At 28.1% G+C, this 10617-nt stretch overlaps 1 protein-coding gene across 1 annotated transcript; it reads right to left on the reverse strand.

The window, feature by feature from the left end:
• Nucleotides 1-5085: 5085 nt before the first annotated feature.
• LOC106765921 (aldehyde dehydrogenase family 3 member F1) lies at nucleotides 5086-8943 on the reverse strand (the record flags this gene model as incomplete). The annotated part of the gene is made up of 10 exons (XM_022782736.1): nucleotides 5086-5474; nucleotides 5565-5714; nucleotides 5800-5890; nucleotides 5977-6149; nucleotides 6230-6334; nucleotides 6418-6542; nucleotides 6706-6912; nucleotides 8120-8216; nucleotides 8502-8570; nucleotides 8713-8943. Coding segments are annotated over 10 exons (1503 nt in total), but the record flags the coding sequence as incomplete, so codon positions are not given.
• Nucleotides 8944-10617: the final 1674 nt, after the last annotated feature.

Genomic DNA, 10617 nt, shown 5'->3' on the forward strand with positions numbered 1-10617 from the left:
CTAACCCCACCCATGCCTTTGCCTTCTTCTACCTCCCCTCCAATTATTTTTCTCTCTCTCTTACATCTTTCTCTCTCTTCCTTTAATCTATAAATAATAATTTACAATCATAATATTTTCATACTTTATTAGTCAATTTATATTTAAAACAAACCGATTACATTCTCAAAAAATTATTAAAAAAAATTGTTCCAATAATTTATTTTTCACATCATTTATTACATTTCTCATTTCCCTCTTCTTCTATTCTTTAAGGAAAATAAAATTTTAACACCATTTTTGACACTGCACACATGTCAAAATGTGATTGGACGATTTCAAATTAAAAAACAAACTTTGATTTTTTTCTTCCAAACATACTTCTGTCTCAACTTTTTAATTTGAAATCGTCCAATCACATTTTAACACGTGCGCAATGTCAAAATGATGTCAAAAAATAGTGTTAAAATATCATTTTCCATTCTTTAATGCAACTTTCTTATTACTTATGGGCACCACAAAATTATAAAAGTAGAAACTGAAAGAGAAATAGATTAGAAAAATAAGTAATTAATATTTATATATTTTATTATCATGAAACATGGAACTATATGACAAAACGAACCGACATCTATGCAGTAACTATAATTTTATGAAACATCCAATATTTATAAAATAACTTATTTTAATAACTACATAATTAATATTTAAAAATTAGGGTTATATACTCTAAGATCGGAGCTTACGACACATTAGTCTTATTTAATTGAAAAAGATTCTTGACCGCCGGCCGGAAGTGCTTTTGATTGTTTTATTTAATTATAGTGAAAGTGGTTTCGTTCTTATTAACTTAATATCCCGTTTAACACATTGCAATCATTTGACTCTTTGCTCAGAAAACAAAAACAAGAAAATAGGTTTTGAGTTTTTTATTACGTATTTTACTGAATAAACATATTATAAAGATGAATTATAGTTTAATTATTATGTTAACATGATTGTGTCTAGTATATAGTTCTATTTATATATCGAATAACAACAAAGATTAAATATAATAGTATTAAAATAATTTAAAATGTATTTTAATTGAGAGTTAGGTGTTCTGAAATTTGATTATGGATAAAAATAAAATATATAATGTTTTGAATGAGTAAATGAAAAATTTAAGGTGGTGGTGGGTCCAGTGACGTACTATGGTGATTTGTATCCTGGTACTCTTTTGTAATAAAGCTGTTTGTTGTTTGGCCAAAAAAATATTAAGGTTAAGAGTGGAGGTTCTTCTTTTCCATCTCAGGATTAGGTACCCCGCCAAACTCAACAACTACTTACAATATAATAACACGTGTCTACTTAAAAATACTATTTTAATTTTTTTTTAATTATGGATAATGCCCATATAAATTTTATTATCATTAGCAATTATTTATTGTGAATTAAAATACCCTTTCAATTTTTATTTTTTTTATCTTCTTCTTGGTGACATTCCACACAAAAATATGTCTATACTGTTTGTGAGTGATTGATGTTTGTACATAGAAGGATGTGTCATTTGATGATAAGGATTTCAATCACAGAACCTCCAATAAGACATTGAACATCAAAAACAATTACAAAATATAAAGAATCATATCTTATGGGATTCATATACTTCAAATTCTATCATAAATATATAAATTTGTTGAGAAAGTCAACTTAACAAGGTGTATGTTGATTTATTTAATTTTGTAAATACATGATATTTAACTATATTCTATTTTTAATATAAAAATGTTTTAGTTATTTTATAAATTGTTATATTAATACATATTTTATTTTATCACACGAATTAAACTATTTATAAACTTTTACTCGACTTCTATTATTTTTTTTCTAATTTAAACAACTCATTTTTGTTGGCTGATTTCTTTTCATTTTCACTTCCTAATTTTGTTTAACTTCTAAACTTTTTTATAAACTTTTGAAAAAGAAAATTCAAGTTAAATTATTAAACAATGAATTTTATTATATTATTTATAGTTCATTTTATTATATATATATATATATATATATATTTGTAAATTATATGGGAACTTTATTGTTTATTTACAAATTTATAGGAACAATTTTAAATTAAAAAATGTTGATATTGAAATGTACATTTCATTAAAAAAAATATCATCCATTTAAAAATATTTGAGGAAAGGACAGAGTTCACAATTAATTAGTTTTGATTACTCTGTAAACAAATAGAATTAATTTATTTTCTTTTATTTATAACTTATTTGGACAAAATTTAAAATAAAAATTTAGTTTAGGATAAGCTAAAATTAAGAATTGAGTAAATAAATTAAAATATAAGTTATATAAAAAATTAAATTTATAATAATAGATTAATAAAATAAAAAATATAAGTTATATAAAAATAAAATTTGAATATGCATTTTTTTTTCTAAAGTGTCAGTGTTGTTTGTTTCTCTCAGTTAAATATGTAGAAATAGTCCGTGGGAAACAAGCGATGTATGGAATTGACTCGAATACAGGGATTTCTTTTTCCAATGGTTACACAGGAACTACCATGGATATTTTTGTTAAAAAGGTGAAAATCCCACGTGACACATTCTTTATTATAAATTTTGAATAAGAAAAAGAAAAAACTATATTTTTAAATTTCACTGTGTTTTTTTTTTTTATTTTTTTCTTCTTTATTCTTCTATCAAATTCTCTAAAAAAATTATATCTATTTGTGGGGCAACTAATTTATGACAAAGTTTGAAATGAGATATTAAATTTTGTGATGAGTATGAATAAGTAAATATTTATGAAAACTTTGTGAGGAAAACATGTTATTTTTAAAATTTTTATCATGAGATATATAAAATATAATTATTAATAACATTTATAATAACACTTAGGGTTATGAAAATAATTTGCTATATAAGCGTATCAAATATAGTGATATGCATAATTTAAACTCGAATATACGATGTTTTAAATTGTTATCATCTCTTATCACTCTTTCTTAGTATATGTTAGCATAAAATTCTTACACTATGCTTTCATTGAACGGTTGTTAGGATTGCACAACTAAGTCTTCCTTCTCTCTTTTAATTTGGAGGTGAAAGATTTAAATTCATTTATCTCAATTGGACCTTTTTTACCGTGATGAATTTGTTCTTCTTAATATGTTTGTATAAACTTATGGTATAAGGTATAAGGAACCAACCATTAAAAATTTTCTCGTTATCTCAATCACCCCACTAGTTGAGTGATTATTTCTTGGAGAAGGCCACTACTATTTAGTAGCTTGCATTAACTTTATAATACGATGGTATTTGTTTTCTTCATACGTAAAAAAATTGTCAAAACAACATTTAATTTAATATCGACTTAACAAAATCTAACTATTTATATCTTAAAGTAAAAAGGAATTACTTAATCGATAAATATTCAAGTGAGTTGAATTTTATTTAAAGCGTTGGTTGCTTAGTCCAAACAAACTCATGTTTAAACAATAATCATATAAATGAGTTTACTTAAATTACTTTTACTTGAAAAAGTGTTAATGCTTAAACAACAAAGTCTTATCAGAAAATAATTATAGCAAATGAAAAGAAAAAATATGTAATCATTGTAACAAAAATAATAACCTTAAACAAATGAAAAAGAAGTATAAAAAAAGAAGATCTTAAATCACCAAATAAAGTGTAAAAATATCAGTGTCATAAAAGGGATGAAATAAAAATGATAGAGAGCTAAAGATGACAAAAAAATCGGCACATGTAGATACTCACGGATAAAATCTGTAACGGATATATAGTACCTGCAGGTATTTATTATTTGTTGATTATGGATAACACATATTTTAATACCCATTTATAGATGGATCGGGTGCAGGTATTATATTATCCGACCTATAAGTATATGCAAAAAATAAAAATAATAATTTAATTTATATTTTATGTAATTAAATTTAATTTAAATAAAATTAATTTATATTTTATTAGATTAAATTTAATTAAAATTAAATTTTAGTGTATATTTTATTTTATTTATATAAATTATATATATATATATATATATGTTTTTTTATCATTTTTAAAATATATAAAATATATATTTTTTAATATTTGCAGATATTTGTGAGTATTAAAATAACTGTAGATTTTTTTCAAACAGATACTCATGTAAGTTGCAGATGGAATTCTATTTTACGGATTAAATTGTGGATAGACACTATTAGTACAACTTATCCATAAACACTATCATTATGTAAATCTCTTTTGTTTTTTTAATCTTTTCTTAACCTTCTTGACCTTGAATAACTGGATAGTTTAGTATACGGCTTTTATTCAGTTTTTCTTTTATATATATAAAAAAATGGTCATATATAAAAACATTTTATCCTGTTACGACGACTTAAAGATTATCTTTAAATTGAAGATTAGAAATTTTCAAAAAGAAGTTTTTTAACAAATTATTTTGTAAATCTTTTAAAAGATCTAATTCCCATCCCGTTATTTTTCAACAGGTATTAAACTTTGATAATCCGATGAAGAAAATACGTGCATCCATTACTACAAAAAAAGAGTGTTCTGAACAATAAGCGTCCAACATCTGAGGTGGTTTTTCATCTGACAAGACATGTATCCAAAGCCCATTCATTACTGTAGTTAATTGTCTTCAACTCTTCATGAAACCCTTTAACGCCCAAAACGTTATCTCGTCCAACACCACACTTAAGTTTCTTCTGAATTCGTATGCTCTGTTTTCTTTTTCCTAGAAATCACAGGTAAAAGTCATTATTCTAGGATGATTCTTGTTTAAAAGTTTAACTGCTTTTATGTTCTCTCTCTTACTTAAATGAATCAACATTTGAATTTCAAGAGTTTGCAGGAAAGCAGATTAACCACGAACAGACTCGAATACGTTGAGTCAAATCGAAGTGTGGTACAGGTAGTGGAGCTGAGTAAAGCTTCCTCATAAAGGGCACAATTTTTATGTTACCCTCTCCATACCATAAATAAACACGTCAAAAGCAATGATGTGTCTTGTCCCAAACAGATTTCTTGATATAATCACGTTGAAGATGACTATTCCTTTTGAAAAAAAGAAACTTATTTAAGAGAATTTGAGAGTTGGAAGTAGAAACATTGTATTACAAGCAAGAAAATAAGAGAGACAGAGGTTCGCTTATTACAACGCCAAGTTGATGTTCACTACATGAGGAACTTGTGGTAGTAAGAACCTGAGGTTCTATAGATCTAGTTGTATTTTTTGAAACCGAGTTTGAAGGCCAAAATGTGCAGTAATAGTCCAAAGTAGTTGAGCCTGTAAGCGAGTTTGAGAAACTCTAGCTTGAACTGACTCCAAGGAGGGTACCTTGGCTCGATTTCAAGGAACAGGTTTCTATGCATTACTGCCTTTTCATGGCTGAAACTGTCAAAAGAGTATTTCCCATGGTACCTTCCAAAACCACTCTGTCCAACACCTCCAAATGGTAGCGTATCACATAAAAACTGCATAAACAAAGTATTAATTACCAGATTCCTTTGCATTGTTATGCTTTTCTTGATAAAAAGGAAAATTAAGTTAGATGAAAGCAGTACTTGAACCAAGGTGTCATTAAATATGACACTTCCTGAGGATGTTTCTGATATAATTTTTCTCTTGAAAGTTTCATCTTTGGTGAAGGCATAAATGGCAAGAGGTTTCGGTTTTGCATTGATAAATTCAATGCTTTCTTGAATTTTATTCAGCTGCACAGATGCCATATGAGTTGAATGAGACAACCACAAAATATATTCGAGAACTCAAAACGTGAAATGGGATTGCCATGCTCACTGTGATTATAGGAAGCAATGGACCGAATATTTCTTCTGTCATTATCTGAGAATCTAGTGGAGGGTCTAGCAAGATTGTAGGCTCGATGAACCTAAAAAAGTTGTAAGAAACTGCTCAATTGAAAGAAAACTAATCAACCACTTCCACTTGTATTTCCCAGAAGCAGGTACAACTTACAGGTTTTCTTCATCGATAAAACCACCGTGAACGATGGAAGCAGCAACAAGAGGTTCTTTGAGAAGATTGCGTATTCTCTGAAAGTGATGCTTGTTTACTATTCTGGAAATTACCTTTGACTCCACCGGGTTTTCACCATAAAATCTTCTGATTATCTTCTTTAATAGCTCTATCTAGAAGAAAACCAGCAACTTTCTATCACAAGAAAAACAAAAATAAAGAAAAAGTAGCTGCTGGTGATTGTGATGAATACCAGAGAATATGATAAGTTATCCTCAACAAGCAAATAGTCTATTCCTATGCAAGCTTGTCCACTGCAAGGTCCCCACTTTCCTCCTACAATTCTCTTGACTGCCAACTTGATGCCCATATTGTGCAGAGGAAAGCAAACCAAATCAGATATTGAAATTGAATGAATGTGGCAAGCATGATAACTCATACCTTAAATTCTGAAGGATTAGGAAGGGAATCAAGTATGGCAGGGCATTTTCCACCCAACTCTAGAGTAACAGGAGTTAAATTCTTTGCAGCAGCAGACATGACCATGCTTCCCACACTTGGACTTCCTGACAATTTCATACACCGAGAAGAAACCAGTTTGTAGTTATCTTCGTAGGATAACATTGTTATTTTGGTGTTGGATTGTCGACAATTTCAGGACTGGTTTTACAGCAAGCTTACTTTGGAGAGAAAATTTTCTAAATACAGGTTTTGTATGGAAAACAATACCAGTGAAGAAGATTTTGTCCCATTTTTGCTGCAGTAGTTGTTCACAAACATTTGATCCACCCTCAATCACCTTGATGGCATTAGAGTCCAAATACCGAGGAATGGTATTGGCAAGGAAAGAAGAGCAAGCAGGAGCTTGATCTGAAGGTTTTATCAGTACAACATTTCCAGCAGATATTGCCCCAATTAATGGATCCAATGACAGCACTGTATAAATATATATGTATATATTAACAGTTATTTGTTAAGTTTAAAATACCATAGTATCATATGAAGCATTGTTCTTATACTGTTACACAAAATTCTTACGAGTTAAAAACTTTCTTAATAGACAAAATATCATCTGTGGTTCTGAAATCAAAAGAAAACCATCATTTTTAGACCTTGAAAGTTTAAAATGTTCACACATTAGTTCTAAAAGAAATGAAAATTAAAAAAAAAAAGTGTTTATGTTATTATTTTAATCTTTGAATTTAACTTCTTCTCGTCACTTTAATTCTTATAAAATATTACTATTGTCAGTTATATCACATTAGTATTTGAATTTGGAACGAAATTAGAAGATGCATAGTTGAAGAATTCTCTAGCAAATATACATGTTTTATATAAACAAATTTATATTTGATTTATAGATGTGAAATTCGACCACAATTTAGTTTCAGAAGAAAAAATTAATCTCTAAATATAAAATGTGGAGAATGGAGTCCAACTAAACCATTTAATAACAAATTGGTTTATCAAACTTTTAATTTTTTTAATGTAAAATTAAGATTATGGTTCTAGATTTTATACTTTTTTATGTAAAATTAGAATTTATTTATCTTTCAAATTTAGATACAGTTTTATTTTAAAACTTTAACCATAAATAAATATAGTCCTATTAATCTAACTGAATTAATTTTTTTATATGTTAAACTATATTTAAAATTACATTTGAGTTGAAAAATATCAAATAACAATCTCATTTAACATCTAAAAAAATTAATACCACTTGACATCTAGAAAAATTAATACAGTTGAATTAAGAAGACTGTAATTTTTTCTTTTAAATTTTAAGTATAAAATTTAGAATAGGAAATAATTCCCATTTCCTATTAAAATTAACATATTTAATCCTAAAATTAAGCCTAAAAGAAATTTATTTTCAAATTTGTTAATAATACTCCTTTAAGAATAAGATGATTTCATAAAATTCCACAGTTCTTTCACTTTTTTACACTTTCAAAAAGCTAAAAGTATTTTTCATTTTTTTCAGAAACTAAGTATCCCCTGTTAAAATATTTAAGGACAAAACTGTTCATATTTAGCATGGCTGACATATATTGTATGGGATCTGAAGCTAAAGGAAAGAACTATTATATACATATATAGAGAGATAGAAAAGATGGATTTGTTTGGAATTTTTAAGACTCACTGATTGGGAAGTTCCAAGAAGAAAATATGAGAACCACACCAAAGGGTTCTGAGAAGACTTCTCCTTTTGCTGGAAAGAAAAGCAATGGAATATCACTCTGCAATGATAAAAGAAAAATGTTAATTGCTGAGACATAGGTCATAACAGGAAAATTGTCCAATAAACAGCTAGAAAACACTGAATAATGTTCAATGAATACATTATCTAAAGATTTCAATACAATATATGAAGATCATATCATGTTCATCATTATATTTACTTCCAGATCAGGTTTGCATAAAGATTTCAATACCTTAATGATGTCATACAATTCTGATTATATGCAACTGTCAAAGTAATCAACAGAAAGCGAAAAGTGCTCAAAGTGAAAGGGATAATCTACCTTTTTAGGAGCCATCCATTTCTCAACACAGCTCAAAGATTTGTTGGCTGATTTTTCTACTGCTCCAACCTAATCAATCAATCAGTGAAGGACCCAGCAACATGTTCAAAGAGTAAAATTGAAAAAAAATAACAGAAAAATAGATCAAGTTGTAATTATTAAGATTCAGATGATTAAAATAAGAGAAAAAAGTTATGGTATTTAATTAAACCTCATCACGGTAAGCCTCAACAGGGTGCTTTCCAAGATCTAGGTGAAGGGCTTTGAATATAGCATCTTCATTTTCATGAATAAGGTCTAAGATACATGTGAGCTGGTTTTTCCTCCATGTCACACTTCTGGTTTTTTCAGTCTTGAAGTATTCCCTCAACTCTCCTACTATCTCTTCCATTTCCCTAACGATTGAGTTTTCTTCTATTGAATTTATTGCTTTTTTGTTAATTTATTTTTCTCAACGCTATGGACACCAACTTTCATAGATTTTAGTTGGGTGACTTCATTAAATGCTACGTACTCTGTGTTGTTGAAATATACCTAACGAAGTTTTTTTTTTTTTTTAATTGTGTACTGTACTGGTAAGAGTTAATGGACGTAGAGAAAAGTTTTGGTTTAGGAAAAAATGGATTATTGTTTCTACTAAGTTCATTTTCAACTTCAAAGTGATACATATGTTGAATAAAGTTTTGGAAACAGAGGAATTCTTATTCTGTATATTAGTAGTACAAGACAGCAAAAACATATAACATGGTATTTACCATTTCTTATTAGTTGTTTTTATTTAAAATTGTTTAGAATTTTATTTTATAAATTTATGTTTTTTATTTAGGGTTGTGAAATAGTAATTTAATTTACAGAAAATGATCACATTGAATAGATCCTCGATGGTCTTCCTGAGGATTATGATAGGTTTGTCAACATCTTCTCCCACAATCTATCATTCCACTATTTCTAAGAAGACTGATCATTTTGACAATTTTCTTGAGCATGCAGGCTTGCCTTTAAAATACTGATGCCATCATTATTAACAATCTTCCTACATCTACCTTGAATTATCAAACACCACATGATATTCTCTTTCGAAATCAAACTCTCTTTCGTCAGGTTATTGTTTGGTGCGCTTCAAAACTTGACGTTCTCTTGCCCACAACCCACAACTTCATCATTGGAAAGCTGTCATGTGGATACTTCTTTACGTTGCCGACAATCGTTCAGAGGCTGATTGGGGTTGACATTCATGATTGCAAGTCAACCACAGGCTTCTCAATATACTTAAGCTCTAACTTTGTGAATTGATTACAACTAATAAAAAGTTTAAAGATATATATATATATATATATATATATATATATATATATATATATATATATATATATATATATATATATATATATATATATATATTCAAGGATTTATAATTCTTCATCTATTAAAAGAATGATAGGTGTACAAATTTGCACAAATTATAATAATATCTAAATTATAACTAACACAATATTTGATTGTCTAATATCCTTTAATAGAATATTTGGCATATTAAAACACTCCCACTCAAGTTGGTGCATGGATATCACACATTTCCAACTTGAATAGAGATTCATTAAACAATCTTCTTGACACTCCTTTGGTGAGAACATCAGCTAATTGCAATTCTGATCTTACAAAAAGAAATGAAATTATTTCATCTTCAAGTCTCTCTTTGATGAAATGTCTATCAATCTCCACGTGTTTTGTTCTATCATGTTGCACAGGATTGTGATCAATTGTTATAGCTGAAGTATTGTCACAATACAAACTCATAACTTCGTTTGGTTTAAAGTCCAAATCTGATAGCACATTTTTAATCCACATAAGTTCACATACACCTAGTGTCATTCCTCTAAATTCTGCTTCAACACTAGATCTTTCTACTACAGGTTGTTTTTTACTCCTCCAAGTTACAAGATTTCCTCCTACAAAAGCAAAGTATCCAGAGGTAGATCTTCTATCTTTGAACATGCATCAGTGTACCCTTCTACCTTTAAGTTTCCATGATTTGAGAACAAAATTCCTTTTCTAGGAGCGGACTTCAAATATCTCAAAATCCTTTCAACAGCATCCATATGAAGCTTTCATGGGT

This window comes from Vigna radiata, chromosome 7 (genome assembly GCF_000741045.1).
Source record: "Vigna radiata var. radiata cultivar VC1973A chromosome 7, Vradiata_ver6, whole genome shotgun sequence".
In the NCBI taxonomy this organism is placed as follows: Eukaryota; Viridiplantae; Streptophyta; class Magnoliopsida; order Fabales; family Fabaceae; genus Vigna; species Vigna radiata.